The sequence below is a fragment of the Oratosquilla oratoria genome, chromosome 42 (assembly GCF_046742065.1).
Source record: "Oratosquilla oratoria isolate Oo_2021 chromosome 42, ASM4674206v1, whole genome shotgun sequence".
Classification (NCBI taxonomy): Eukaryota; Metazoa; Arthropoda; class Malacostraca; order Stomatopoda; family Squillidae; genus Oratosquilla; species Oratosquilla oratoria.
This window is the reverse complement of record NC_134818.1, coordinates 34,481,194-34,497,503: the sequence shown is the minus strand read 5'-3', so window position 1 is coordinate 34,497,503 and position 16,310 is coordinate 34,481,194. Positions and strand designations below refer to the sequence as shown.

Sequence of the window (16,310 nt, the reverse complement as noted above, 5' to 3'; positions counted from 1 at the left end):
GTCGGTGGGATTTGCAGAGGGTTCCTCCCCCCCTTAACCCCCAGCCCGCCCCATCTTTGACACCGACGGAGAGCAATACGTATAAAAATCATGTTTTCTTTTATATGCATATATGCATATATATATATATATATATATATATATATATATATGAACATGCATACATACACGCATGCTGGCATACATGTGTGTAAATATATACATTTATCATACTATACTTCACGTGCAGCACTTCTCACCCTACACACCTTACCAAACTGGATGAAGCCGCCGTGGTGTGGCGAGGTACAGTGGCTGTATCGTCCTCATGGAATAGTCCGGTGCTGCAGTGGACCAAAATGCATCACTTCATATAGATGTGTGGATTTTTATAGATCAATGGGTTATCACACTGGGTTATTTTTCCTCCCACATCCTGCCTCCAAGTAAATAACTAGAATATGACTTGGCTTACAGAAACCTAGACTTTGGAGAACATTTCAACCATATGTCTAGCATAGGTTTACAATATCTTAGTTCATCATTCAGCTTTGCGATATACAAAGGAAAGATAATTTCATATTTGGAGATTTGAAAAATTAAATGTTGTAACCGAAGTCGTTTTTACTCAAACGAACTCAACTGTCGACGCTCGTGAAGCCCAGTGTGATAACCCATTCACTTCGTGGCCGATAACCTGCGCTTCTACCCCTGGAGTTATCGAGGTGATCTAGAAATACAGAGGATAGCAGAACGAAGGTTTGGGCGAGTGGGCCTTTATAAGGCGTTATCACACTGGGCTATTTTTCTTCCGACTGTTGGAGCAGATTTGCAGTCGGCAGTTTTCAGGAAGGAATGAGATACACTGGAAAAAAAAAATCCTCCAGCGGATCAAATGACATTCCATACATTTTTGTTGAGGAAACAAAATGGTTTGCCATAGTGATCTCACGGCGGAAAATGTGCTGGAGGTGGGAAGTACCGCCAATTAATCGGAGGATGGAGAAATAATAGCCCAGTACGATGACTCCTTAAGGCATTAGACTGAAAGCATGTGGGAATGAGGTGGGGTTTCTAATTTAGGATTTTTTTTTCTTTTTTTTTATAGTATGGAGACTGATGGGGAGATATTGATTGCATGGCACTGAAGTGATGTGTGCCATTGTTTTGGGAGGGGAGAGGTTGTTTTGATCAGTGAGGTTGTGGAAACAGTTCGGAGACGATTTGAATTATGGGGGTGAGAAACTAAAGATTAACCCATAATCATACCTCCCAGTAGGACCTAGGGAGATTGGCAGGGCTACGAGAATAGAGTCGATCGACCCCTACTAGTTACACATCTAGCGATGACCTAGATGTTGGTCTGTACATTACTTATTTATAGAATATATATATATTCATAATACGACTGCATAGTGTTAAGAATGGCTTGGGGTTTGAGGGAAAGACAATGAATCTGCACACTTTCTTTCTCACATAGCAACGTGGCTCATGCGACGTTGCCGCTCAAAATATATGTAAAGATATATATAGAGAGGGAAAAATATGTAGCCAACTCCTCTGAGGAGAGTGGAGTGATGTGGCAGCAGCGCGGTCTCACCGAGCGCCCAAGGGCTCAAGATGAAATCGACAGAGTATAGGGTAAGAGCATCTCACGCCGCTATACAGGTTTGGTTTGTTCCTAGTGGGGGTGATTGGGCGTGGTGCTGGAGTAGGGTCTGGGTGGACTTCAACTTGGAGCTCATGATTTGAAGCAGCTCAAAGCTTTAAAGGGATTATCACACTGGGTTATTTTCCCTCCAACCTCCAATTAATCATTGACATCTCCCACCTGCAGAACTTTTTCTGCAGTAGAATCACAGACACCTATTTTGTTTTCTCAACAAATATACATGGAACATTATTTGATATGCAGGAGGAAAATCACTTTTCTCCAGCATTACAGATTTCCTCCCAAAAGCTGCAGACCACAAATCTGCTCCAACAGTCAAAGGAAAAATAGCCCAGTGTGATAACGCACTAATGCGTGGAGGGTGTGTAGTCTTGTGTGTTTGAGATAGGGCTGCCCTGGTGGGGGTATTAATGTGGGGAGGTGTGATATTTTGTATATATTGTACTACTTATTGGACTCAAGGTGGAGAGACATGATAATCTCGCATATTGTACTACTTATTGTTTTGTTTCAATTTTGAGAGATGATTCCCTTTTCTGGACAGCAAAGGGAGGTTGTGCGGGGAATGTGGGTGGTGCAGTGGATGTGGTGGAGGGGATGTGTCCATACAGATCTGTGCACTCCTAGGAGTCCATTCAGAATGTGGCATGTCACAATTTACTACTAGCCATTCTGCCATGTCAACCTTTGTACGTGCCTCTCTCTTTTATTTCCCATCTATGTGCTATTTGATTTTTTCTATTCTTCTCTTTATATATAGTATACAGATGGGAACTACAAAACAGGAATGTAATAAGGTTGATTTGGGACAACATATGCACACCCTGAACTGACTCCATGGAGCACACAGACTATAACTGGGTCCAACTGTGTGCTGGAGCAAGGGGAAGAGAGAGCAGGACCCAATACGGTAGGTCTTTGTATTACGTTTGTGGCCTTGCTTGGTGGAGCAACTGGGAGGGGGTCATGTTTGAGTGGCAGATAGCATTGCTTCTGAACATTCATCACCATGGATCCAACTCAGATCCAGACCTCTCAGAAGCTGGTACATTCCAAGTCTCAAGAGAAACAAAGCTTAAGTTCAGTTCCGATTTCATATTCATAGTGGTACACTGTGCAGAATAGAGATGCTGTATAGCTTTGGTCACAATTTGTGTATTAGACTACATTTAGACATGGGGCCTGAGCACTACACGTGCATCCCTATTTGACACAGACACTGCTGCTTGGTAAGCTCAAAGCACTGGCAATAAAAACAATGATATGGGAGTGGGTAACAGTTCTTATATCATATGAATATCTCACACGTGATGATGATTCGGTTTAACATCACAAACTTTCCCTATCAGGAGGCTAGAATGATGCCCCTTATAGAGGACTTTGTATTGTGGAGTTTTATGGCAGCAGAGTTCAAACTGTCGTCACCTCCACCTCCACCACAAGTAGCGACACTCTAACCTACTCAGTGAGCATCACACATCTCAGGCAACCTACATAAAGATAGGATGGGAGCTGGGTCGAGGTTAGTATCAGTGTGGAAGGTGGAATATTCATATCGTTTATTGTTTTTCCCATGGTAGACTCACTTTATTTCTTATTCTGAGAGTTCATCCAAGAGTTTTGGTTCTGTGTAAATTAGTATTGTAGTTGTGGGATACTGACTAATTACATGCTGATGGTGAAAGATTCCTGATTCATTCTATATTGGAGCACAATCTCAGATTAAAAGGGACTGGGCTGTGGGTTCTGATTCAAGCTCCACTATTAGGGTTCCATTTGTTTGGGGTCCTGTTGATAGGGATATATCACAGAGCAAGTCAACATTGCAGCAGAGACTATGAGTCAGGAGGGGCTGCTACCAGCTCTTTTCATTTGTTGCATCGCTGTTATGGTTGCCGAGCTCAGGTCAGCTCCCTGACCAGGTAAATATAGGGAAGGCTATATTCTGGGCACCTTTCCTAGCTCCTGTGAACAGCAACTGGAGATTTCAAGTGATCACCGTCTTCTGCTCTCACTGTCTACAGTGGACTTTTGTTCATTAAAGAAAGAACAAATTATTATTGAATAGCAGAAGTTATGACAGCAAATGAATACAATCACCCAATTGGTTGCTATCTCACTCTTTGCATTGATTTCCAAGGCAGGATTTGATCCCAATGAGCACCACAAAAAGATGGTGAGCCAGCATTACCTTGAAAAAGGCCTTAACCCCTCCTTCAAACAAATACAGTAAAAGGTTGACTAAAACACTTCCTTAATTTTTACTAAAATATTCTGGATGATTACAAACATTTTGTTTCTACGAAGCCCTACTGTAGATGACCACAGTGAAATCAGTTTTTCTTTAGTTTGGAAAAAAAAAAATACAAGAAAACATATGAACATTTTGCAAGATTTGGCAGTTTCAGACATGGGACATGAATATCATCAGTTCCTACTTCAACAGTCCTGGCACCTAATTCTGCTCCTGACATGACAAACAAACAAGTCTCCCACACCTACATTTTTTGGCAAGTGAAGTTCCATTTAGAGTGTGCTGGAACGAGGTAAACATTCTGTCCAAAACGAAAAGCACCATTACAGTATACTTGTTTTCTATACAAGTTTTATCCATTAGGCCATTCTATCTGTCAGGTGTCAGTCTTTAAGTATTAATAAAAAATTCAAAACAATGAAAAAGCATACATACATACCTATTCCAAAGGCTTTTTTCCCCTCTTCTAGAAGGGATGGTCCAATCAATGCACACACCCACATCATACACACTAAATCCCTCCCATATCAACACCTCTTGGGTGATTAGTTGTCCTTGTCCTCGACTACACTGCTTGGGTCAAGGGCAATGTAGCAAGGCAAAGCTCTTCCACTGCAGTGGGGCCTAAGAGCTGTCCCTGCTTTACCCTACCACTTATCCTATGGTGATCCGCTCAAAGTAATTTATGAAACAAGTGAGAACATCCATTTGAGTTGTATCATTCCTTCATCTATTCAGAATCTCCCTCCATTTATTCAAACCTTTTTTGCACTCTCTTTTCCCTACTTTCTAAATAATATCAAAAGATAAATTGAAACAAATTCTATAAAATGGATGGCTCAAATTATTTTCAGCTGTTTTTTTTGTTTTGTTTTTATCACTACATTCTTTTTCCTATATTGTGCCTTGCTACATTGCTTCTGACACAGGGCAGTGGGTGAGATGCAGGGATGACCCGCCATCCAGAAGGAGCCAAGAAAAGAGGGAGGGAGGGGTGGTGAATGGGAGTGGAGTATGTGGGGGTGTAATGGGTGGGAGTGGATTTATGTCTTTGACTTAGGCTACCTCCCTTGTAAGGGGGAAAAAAGACATTGGTATATGTATGTATATTCTTTTTCCTAGTTATCTGCAGTCACTTGCAAAGCAAGGTGCTCAGGTATAATAGAAGAACTCCCTCACTCCCACCATCACACTCAACATCCCTTGCACCTTATTTCTTTCTTAGCAATACAGCCTTTTCATTCCCAGTGCACACCTCTAATGGAACAAGTTGTTATTCAAGTCTCCATTTTCTTCTCTATCTCATTGTCATCCATGTAAACCTTTAGCTTGTTCAACATCTTCACCACAACCTCATGGGTTTTAATCCTAACAACTCATCCTTTCCTTGATTTATCATTTATCCTTCATTCTATTCATATGTATGTGTGTGAGCGTGTGTGTGTATATGTGTGAGCGTGTGTGTGCATATGTGTGAGTGTGAGTGTGTGTGTGTGTGTGTGTGTGTGTGTGTGCAAACATGTATGTACTAATGCCTTAATCCCCATTACAAGGTACAGGGTACAGGTGGCCCAGTCAAAGCAAACCAAAATACCCACTTGCACCCACCCTGCCACAGTGCATGGGTCACACATAGCTCATCCACCACAGGGTTAAACAACTGAAGTTGGTTTATACTATAAAATCTATACTCTTGTCATTTATACAGTGATGGTGACCATTGTACCTCAATTCTTTCACCACATTTATTTTGGATGCAGAGTGATTTTAATCAGCTATGGGAAATATCTTGTACATAAAGGCTAATATGTTGGTTTTCTATTTACACTGCACCCTAACAGTTGACAGGTTTAATCTACAATGATGGTTACTCCATTACTCCCACACTAATAATCCCCATTCTTTAATCATTCTTCAAATTATACTTATACCAAAGGTCCTTTTCCCTTTATTAGAACAGGTAGTTGAGTCAAATGATCTACTCATATATAAAACAAATAAAACCCAATCTACTAGCCTTCCAATCTTAGCACTGCTAGACTGAGGTCATCCCATTCACTGCCAAACACCCAAGTCGACAACGATGCAATGTGGCACACCACCCTTTAATCATCTGATGACCCCCTCTTCCATCCACTCAAATACTGATCATAAAGCAAATGAGAGAATATCCCTTAGGGCTCCATCATCTCTTCACGCATTTACAATCTTCCTCCATTTGCTCTTATCTTTCTCTCCTCCCTGCTCAACAAATGTTCTACATGCATCCACAGCCTATTTCACCCCATCCATCTCATTCTCAGTCTTCTTCTCAAGCACATTTCTTCCCCCTCATCCACTCACAAATTATTAGGAACCTAATACTGTCCACCAGTCACCATCTCCATGCACTCAAGGCATTTTCCTTCCTAATTTTCCCCCCCAGTAAATTGTTTTGTCCCATCTCTGTTGATTCACCTTAATTTATCTCATTAGGATTAGGTACACTCCATGGTCTGGTCTCAAAGGTCAACAGATTCCATTTGACTTGTGACAGAGCACAGGTCTGCTGAGACAGAGAGTATTCATTTTTTCAGCAACTTCTGATTGTCTGCACCCTTTCCTGGAGGAAGAAAGAATACATGCATCACCCCTTCTTGGGGTGATACACGGAAAAGAAAAGAAAAGAAAAGAAAAGAATATATATATATATATATATATATATATATACACACACACACACACACATACATACATGTACACATCTCTCCTGGTGAAATGAAATTCCACTGAATTTACCCTCCCTAAAATCCCTTCCATTCCCCTGATTGAATGCATACAAGCTTCCCTTATCACGAACCCACAGGACTTTCTCAGGCCCTGGTAATTACAATTCATGTGAAATGAAAGATACAAACATGAAGGGGGCAATTTGTACTGTCTACACCTTATAAAGGTGAATATAACAAATTATCATAACACTTCCATGAAAGTTAAAATAACATTTGCATAATTAAGTAATACTTTTCATCTCTTAATCTTTATACTGATCTCCAAATTAAATGAAAATGAATGGTGACCAACAGTACTCCTAACAACTATTTATCCATAATCAGAATAAATATACATGATTCACATCTGGTGGTAAACTAATATCAGTCAATAAACTTATCACTTAATTTTAAATAAACAAAATATTCTGTACAGTGGTTCACCATACTCAGAGATCACTGTCCACACTAAAATCTATCTTGATTTAAGAGAAACGAGATGTCTAGGTCTTTCACAATACATACAAAATGATGAAACACATTTCTCAATTGTAGATGTATGGAATCCCTAACCTTGTCTTCACTATGTGTTTAATACAGAATCCACTCCTCACGTCACATGGCAACAAAATAGTCATTATTTCTGTTGCAAATACTCTATGCTTATACCAGGTACAGTTCAGTAACCAGTCTATCTCTAAACATTCAGCTCATAATCAAGTCTATTCTGTTTGGTTTTCTTATGTAACCCAAAGGATGGACAACCTTCAAACTTTATACACTATACCAATATAATACAGCTCAGTGGGCTTACAAGAAACAAACACAGAAAGAAAAACAAATATAATAAAAATAATATATGTATACATCCATGTACAGTCAAGCTTGTAAACTTGGATATTCAAAACTCAAAATCATGTCAAGGTTGGACATAAAAAAATATATATATAATAATAACAATTGTCTTGTCTTAGACAACTGTTATTATTATATATATATTTTCTATGTATAGAGGAACTAAGATGAGAGGGAGGAAATGATGGTGGAGGGGAGTAGGTACATGCCATTGACTTGGATACCTCCCTTGTGATGAGGAGGAAGTTCTTGGTATTTAGATGGATGGATGGATGAACAGCTGCGCCTTGTGTCTTGCTGCACTGTTCCTGACCTGGGCAGTAGGCAGGAGACAAGGATGACCCTTCATCCACCAAGAGCTAGGTTGAGAGGAAAACAATGAACGATGGATGGAAGTGGGTATGTGCCTTAACTGGCTACCTCTCTTATAAAGGGGAAGAAGCCCTTGTTATACAGAATTATATTAAAAATAACCAATACATACATATACCAAGGGATTTTTCCCCCTCACAAGGATGGTAGCCAAGTCAAAAGGCATAATTCTACTCCCTCCCATTTCATCCCTATCCATTCCACTCCCATTTCACCACTTCTTCCTTCCTCTCATCTTGGCTCCTCTTGGATGATGGGTCATCCCTGCATCCTGTCCACTGCCCTGGGTCAGAAGCAGTGTAGCTGCACTTATTCTGTGATCTTGTCTTGTGATTTTGCTGAGGTTTACCTACTCAACTATGGTATATATATATTTCTGTCTCCAAAGCTTTTAATATGAAACTTTCCTTTTCAGAATTGTCATAAATACTGTATAATGATCTATCTTATAGAGATAGATAAATCATTATACAGTATTTATGAAGCTTCTTCTCCTCTATAAAAGAAGTAGCCAGTCAAGGGATGCACCCAATCCCATCCACCACCCTATGTTTTCCATCTCATCTTAGCTCCTTGTGGATGAAAGGTCATCCCTGTCTCCTGCCCAATGCCCAGGGTATGATGATAAAATTCCAACTTATTGTACTTGGGAGCGTTTTAATATTTGTATGCATATTAATGTACATATATACATACATGTACCAAAGGCTTTTCCTCCTTTACAAGGGAGGTAGCCAAAACACAAAAGCATAAAATCCACTCCCACCCATTCCATCCCCACATACACCACTCTGATTCACCCCCCTCCTTTCCTCTTATCTTGGCTCCTCCTGGATGACGGGTCATCCCTGCATTTTGCCCACTGCCCTGGGTCAGAAGCAGTGTCACAAGACACAGCACATCCACAGCAAGGTTGCTTCATTTAATTGGCAACCCCTCCTCTCCATCCCCTCATGCAGAAAAAGAGAAGATGGGAAGAAATCCCTTCAGGCTGTGTCAAATTATTTTTCACACATACTCCCTCACACCCCATCCCCTACCCACTCCCTTCATGCATCACAGCATCATCCATACACAACCATTCTCCATTCACCCCTATCTTCTGTATTCTCCCATCCTTCCTTAACAGGCATTCCCCTCTTTCCCAATGCCCCTTTTACCCCACCCATTCATCTCATCCTTAGTCGCCCCCTCATGTTCATTCCTTCCACCTCTGCTTTCCACACCTCTTTTACCAATTTTTCCTCACTAATTCTTTCCATGTGTCCAAACCATTCCAATACTCTTTCATCAACCCTATCTCCCAACTCCCTTTCCACCCCTGTTCTCCTCCTCACCTCCTCATTTCTCACTCTATCCAGCCTTGTAACCCCTACCATACTTCTCAGGCACCTTATCTCAAAGACATTCGAATGTGAATGTGATTATGCAAATTTAGAGAATAAACCCTTGTAGGTTGGACTACTGTTATAACCTGGATCATGTCCCTCTCTCCTATTTGTCCAAGTTAACAAGGCCTGACTGTATATATACATATTCTTGTCAACTTTTCAGCCATTACCCACTCTCCAAGGTGGCTAGGTACTACACGTTTTTCTCCGAACTCAGGAATCTAATACCTTTATGTCTTTACTGCCATCATGTGTTGGTTTTTTGAGTGGGTCTCAAACCACCATCCATCTAGCTTTTCACCTCTAGACGCTGGTGCCCTAGTTTGCTTGGCAACCTCCTTCTTCAAAAACAGTTAAATATAAAAGAGAATAATCAAATTAAATATTAGCCCATATTAATTAATTTCCATATTACTGGTGACTGGTTTCATGGCTGTCAAATTTTCTCCTGAAGATATCTTTCCATAGGTGTCAAATCATCATTCCATTGGAGACTGTTTCCATGGTGGCATAGTTCAAAGTCACAGGTGTCTTGTTTTCCGTGGTTGGCAAATGTCCTATTAACAAATACCTCCTTCAAACAGGGGCATCAAATTTCCAAATGACAGGTATTTGGTTCCATTATAAATATGACAGGTTGCATGGTTACAGGATTTCCATTTTGCAGGTAGGCTGTCACTTATCAGGAAAAGCATTTTTTTATCAGAACAGACAATATTGTAGGTTTGGTTGGGTTGAATGAATGACAGAGATGACTAAGTTTGAAATCACAAAATGTAGGTAGTGGGAACAGCTTTACATAAATGTTAGTAACGAGTCCACGTGTTGCAGCACCAACAGTCCCCCACTTCCACACAACACTCAGTCACCTCGTGATCTTGGATACTGAATATCAAGAGCCTCTTCAACATGGCGGAATACTTTAAATATTTGGTTCTGGCTCTTAACACCAGATAATTTTATTCAGCTGTGGAATGGAAACCAATACAAGGAAAGTTACGTTTCATAGAAAGAGTCCACAGATTGACTGCTGAATAAAAGTGTCTTGTGTTGACCAGAAGAAAATCTATTCATCAAGCCACCATGTAAAGTGGATAACAAGATTTGTGCTACATTCTCCATTTTGCATATAAAAGAAAAGTGCCATTCTATTCATACAATTGAAAAATACACAATCTTCTACTCTTTGAGAAAATACATCATACACTGTACTTCTCGCTCATAAGAAATTAGGTGAAGAGAGTTGTCTACATCTAATTCCAGCTATTATGTCACAATACATATTTTCTTAAGGTGACTTTACCTTTTTTTAAAGCTGAAAAGCTGCCCTTCAACTTTCTTAAAAGTCAGGCAAAAAGTAAAAATAACACACTTAGATTAAATTAGGAAATTTCATGGAAAAATAGTGATATTCATAATAACAATATCATTAAAAATAATGGTATTGTTGTGAGAAACCAATTCTATACACCTCTCTGGCATCTTGGCATATATCAAGTTAACTTAAGGGAATGAAGAATACCTGAAGGCAAGGAATGGGAGGGTAGGGGGGAGCAAGACAACAGTATATCATAAGTTAGAGAATGGTCAAGACAGAGAAGATAAAAAGAACACCCAACATTAAGGAATGAATAGCTTGGAAATAACAAAAGAATATCTGAAAGTGAGGAATGGGAGGGTAAAGGAAATATATAAAAGAGGAAACATGACTGAAGAAATAAAAGCAAGAAAGCAAAAAAGAATACGAGAGAGAGATATTGGGGAGGGAGAAAAAGATAGATAGAGAGAGAGGAGAGAGAGAAGAGAGGAGAGAGAGAGGGGAGAGAGTGAGTGGAGACAGAGAGAGTGAGAGAGAGACAAAAGCATGTAGAAATAAAGAGCACCCTTGCATGATCTAAGTTTCACAAAGACAAGATAAATAAATACATATGAAGGAAATTTTCTGCTAAGAAGAAATAAAAGACAACAGTAATAATGGTGATAACTATAACAATACATTACAATATTACACATTCTCAAGGGTTGGAAGAGTTTATCTGATGAACAGCAGAGAAAGGCTCAGCATCCCTGCTTGTTCCCTCCTTTCCTTAAAAAAAAAAAAAAAAAAAAAAAAAAAATATTGTTAGTAAACTAAGTTATTCTCATGCTAGGGAAGGCCCTTATTACCTCGTGTATATCATACTATCTTTCAATTACCTAGGCAAATACCAATCAATTAATCTATTCCCCCCTGTGCTCACTTGCAGGAAATTCAAGATGTAAAATTGAAGGATACACACCTTCTCTAATTGGTAAAAACTCCGTGCCAAACGTAGACGCTGCCTTCATCACCGCGTACCTCTATGGCATTTCTTCCTGGACCACTGAGCTGGTACTGAAATATTCATAATCTATTTAGTGATTATAAATGCATTCATCCTAAATGACACTGATGAAAACAAAATATGTTTTCCAACTTCCTTGCAAAAGTGGGGCAGAAACATGGTACATAAGAGAGGAAGAGAAGAGTTTAAATGTGTTTGAGATGTGATGCCTGAGAAGTATGGTAGGGGTTACTAGGTTGGACAGAGTGAGAAATGACATGGTGAGGAGGAGAGCAAAGGTGGAAAGGGAATTGAGAGATAGAGTGAATGAAGGAGTATTGGGATGGTTTGGACAGATGGAAAGTATGAGTGAAGAAAGATTATTAAAAGAGGTGTGGAAGGCAGAGGTGGATGGAGTAAATATGAGGGGGAGACCAAGGATGAGATGGATGGATGGGATAAAAGGGGCATTGGGAAAGAAGTGAATACCTGCTGAGGAAGGAAGGGAAAAAGACAGAAGATATGGATGAGTGGAGAATGGTTGTGTATGGATGATGCTGTGATGCATGGAAGGGAGTGGGCAGGGGGTTTGAGGGAGTATGTGTGAATGATATTTTGATGCAGACCAAAAGGTTTTCTCCCCTTGTTCTCCTTTTATGCATAAGGGGACAGATAGGGGGTGTTGCCGATTAAATGAAACAGCCTTCCTGTAGATGTACTGTGCCTTGATGCATTGCTTATGATCCAGGGCAGTGGGCGAAATGCAGGGATGACCTGTTATCCAGGAGCCAAGAAAAAAGGGATGAAAGGGTGATGAATGGGAGTGGAGTATATGGAGATGGAATGGGTGGGAGTGGATTTATGCCTTTGATTTTGGCTACCTCCCTTGAATGGGGGAAAAAGCCTTTGGCATATGTATGTATTTAAATAAAAATAAAAGGTAGGTTTTTTCCTCCTTCTATAGTGGGGGTGGGGTGTTAGTCAATCCATTTATTATCCATATTATCAACAAATAAAACCTTGGGACTGCTCGGACAGACAGTCTAGGGAACGACAACAACAACAACAAATAAAACCTGCTCAAGCACCCCAATCTTGGTACCTCAAGGATGAAGGACTACCCTACTCCTGACTTGCCCTGCCCCCACCACAATGCCTGACTCAAAAACAATGCAGCAAGGCACAGCTTTACAAATTCAGGGCATGAAAGCTGGAACTGGTTTAGTCCACCATATCACCATATGGCAACCTTCCTAATCCTCCTCCCAAAATACATTTAAGATGCAGATAAGAACAACCCTCATGGCCATACTCTTTCACTAAAACATACATACATATTTATACCAAGGGCTTTTCACCCCTTACAAGGAAGGTAGCTGAAGTTAAGAGGCATAAATCCACTCCCACCCATTTCATCCCCACATACTCCACTCCTATCCACCACCCCTCCCTCCCTCTTTTCTTGGTCCTTCCTGGATGATGGGTCATCCCTGCATCTTGCCCATTGCCCTGGACCATAAGCAATGCAGCAAGATACAGCACCCTCACAGCAAGGCTGCTTCATTTAATCAGCAACCCTCCTCTCTGTCCCTTCATGCAGAAAAAGAGAAGACAGGGAGAAATCCCTTTGGACTGTGTCAAAATATTATTTACACATACTCCCTCACCCCCCATCTCCTACCCACTCCCTTCCATGCATCAAAGCATCATCCATACACAACCATTCTCCACTCAACCCTATCTTCTGTCTTCTCCCTTCCTCAACAGACATTCTCCTCTTTCCCAATGCCCCTTTTACACTATCCATCCATCTCATCCTTGGTTGCCCCCTCATGTTCACTCCATCCATCTCTGCCTTCCACATTTCTTTTAATGATCTTTCATCACTCATTTTTTCCATGTGTCCAAACCATCCCAATACTCTTTCATCAATCCTATCTCCCAACTCCTTTTCCATCCCCACTCTCCTCCTCACCTCGTCATTTCTCACTCTGTCCAACCTAGTAAACCCCTACCATACTTCACAAAAAAATTCCTGTAAAAGCACCCACTGGGTCAGATTGAAGAACAAGGTGACTAAAACATACCTCTTCCTCTGTACCCGCAGCAACAAAGGATGTAGGCCCATGAGGTGAAGAGGGAACTTGCGCATTTGTGATCATTCGTGGAATAAGGTTGAGGTTGATGGGCTGGGAAGCATTATCATCCATTATGATAACCTCCGGATTAAGGGTCGTTGTCGTCGTAGTGCTGCCCCCTGGGGACACTGGGCCTGTTGTCAGGGTTGCAATACTTCCTGATACTGGCACACCCACCTGTTCATAAGAGTAAAATATGGCTTAAGTGAATCTGATCATACATACATATACCAAAGGCTTTTTCCCCCTACATGGGGGGTAGCCAAAAAGAAAAAGGCAAAGAAACCACTCCCACCCATTCCATTTCCTATATATTCCACTCCCATCCACCCTCCTCCCTCCCTCTTATCTTGGCACCTCCTGGATGACGGGTCATCCCTGCATCCTGTCCACTGCCCTGATCATAAAGCCAAATATCATTTCCTTTTACAGATTTATTCAGTACAGTTAGCTAGAAGTATAATGTTCAATTTATATATTATTTCGTTCAGATGGCCACATTACCTTTGTTGAAAAAACATGACATACACACATACCAAAGGCCCCTTCCTCCTTTAAGGAGAGTGGCTGAGTCAACAGTTAATTAATCAAGTGAAGCAGCCTTGCTGTAGATGTACTCTGTCTTGCTGCATTTCAGGACAATATCCCCCCAGACCAAAAAAAAAAAAAAAAAAAAAAAAAAAATCCCCCTACCAATATCCCCCCTAGGACAAAGTCCCCCCGCACATGAGAAAAAACATTATATATGATTTGTTGGTAATATTATAATTGAGACTTTTGATATAAGCTCAGTATTTTATGTGAATCTTTGGATTCCACCCAGAGCAACTTACAGCTTCTCCAGGAGTGTGATCACTGGTTCATTGATGGAACCTTCAAAACATCACCACTTCTCTATGAACAACTATACACAATCCATGGATTAACTTCTGACCGTACATTAATAAATAGTGCTTATATTATGTCCAATTGCAATCAATTCTAACACTGCAATACATGAGATAAATAGGTAATAAAGTAAAGTGATTGTATGTTTTACAGTTATCTATTTTAATAATTTTAACATAATGTATATAATATTAATATATGAATATATAATGTATAATGAAATTTGTAGCAATTCACACATGTTAAAGATTATGAAAACCTATATTTGGTTATTTATTTCACTTTCGATTTTTCTAGGGGTGGGGGGATATTGTCCTAGGGGTATTTTGTCCTGGGGAATTTTGTCCTGGGGAATTTTGTCCTGGGGAATTTTGTCCTAAGGGGGATATTGTCTGGGGAGATATTGATAGGGGGATTTTGTCCTGGGTTTTTTTGTCTGGGGGGATATTGTCCTAGAATCAACCCATCCATGTATAAACTGAATAGTCAAGGCGACATGACACATGCCTGACAAAGTCCCACCTTTACCTCAAACCACTCACTCTCTCCATTTCTAATCCTAACACAAGCTCTAGTATTCTCGTAAAAACTCTTGACTGCTCTTAACAGCTTTCCTCCTATCCCATATATTTGCAATACCTCCCACAGTGCCTTCCTGTCTATCTTGTCATCAGCCTTTTCCAAATCCATAAAAGCCCAAAAAACATCCTTACCTTTTCCTAAAGCATTCTCACATTTGTCTTACCACAAAAATCTGATGTATGCAACCCCTACCTGTCCTAAACCCACACTGTTCCTCACCAACTACTCCCTCTGTTCCTCTCCTAATCCACTCAATCAAGACCCTCCCATAAGCCTTTCCAACTACACTCAACAAGCTGATCCCTCTGAAACTACTACACTCACATTTGTTCCCTTTCCCTTGTAAAGTGGAACTATATAGGCACTCCTCCAGCACTATCCTCTCTTAAACAAACATTAAATAACCTCACCAGCCAGTCCACCATCACTGTACCTCCTTTTTTTCAGACATTCTGCATGACATCCATCCAACCCAGGTGCCTTACCTGCTCTCATCATCTTAACAACTGCCTTCACTTCATCTTTCCTTATTTCTCCTCCATTTTCCTCACTCATCACGGTCATTTTCTTGGCACTTCCCACTACAACTACCTTTCCCTCCCTATCCTCCTTCACATTAGCAACTCCCTAAAATACTCTGCCCATCTTCATCTTACTGCCTTCTCTTCTATTATCATCTCACCATCTGCACCTTTTACCTTTTCTTCTCTACTTGATTTGCCTCCTCCTCTTCTCTTAATTTCCTTCCAAAACATTTTTTTTTATTAGTTTCAAAATTTTCTGTCACACTCTTACCCCATTTCACATCTGCTCTCCTGTTTGCCTCCTTTATCTTATGCTTTACTTCTCTTTTCTTTGTACCTCTCATATGATTCTTTCGTCTTATTTTGTGCCCAATCTGTGAAAGCTTGCTTCTCTTCTACAACTTTCTTTGTTTCCTCATCCCACCACTCACTGCCCTTCCTATTTCCTCCCATCCTCCTTATTCCACACACCATCTTTGCACACCTTGTGACTCCCTCCTTGAAACACCCCAATTCTTCCTCCACTCCTAGTTCTACTCTATCTTTTACTCCCTCCCACTCCTCTCTCAGCTTCTTCTTGTACTCCTTCTCCTTTTCTTTCT

General features: G+C 40.5%; 1 protein-coding gene across 1 annotated transcript in view; it reads right to left on the bottom strand.

Annotated features, from left to right (window-relative positions):
- Positions 1-3,905: 3,905 nt before the first annotated feature.
- Positions 3,906-16,310, bottom strand: part of LOC143021736 (uncharacterized) — a 41,893-nt gene continuing 29,488 nt past the window's right edge. The window contains exons 7-9 of the mRNA XM_076179423.1: positions 13,664-13,891; positions 11,553-11,647; positions 3,906-11,359 (exon numbers count right to left, since the gene is read on the bottom strand). Of these exons, the coding sequence (XP_076035538.1) occupies positions 11,558-11,647; positions 13,664-13,891 (318 nt within the window). The 3' untranslated portion in view covers positions 3,906-11,359; positions 11,553-11,557. The remainder of the gene's footprint in view (positions 11,360-11,552; positions 11,648-13,663; positions 13,892-16,310) is intronic.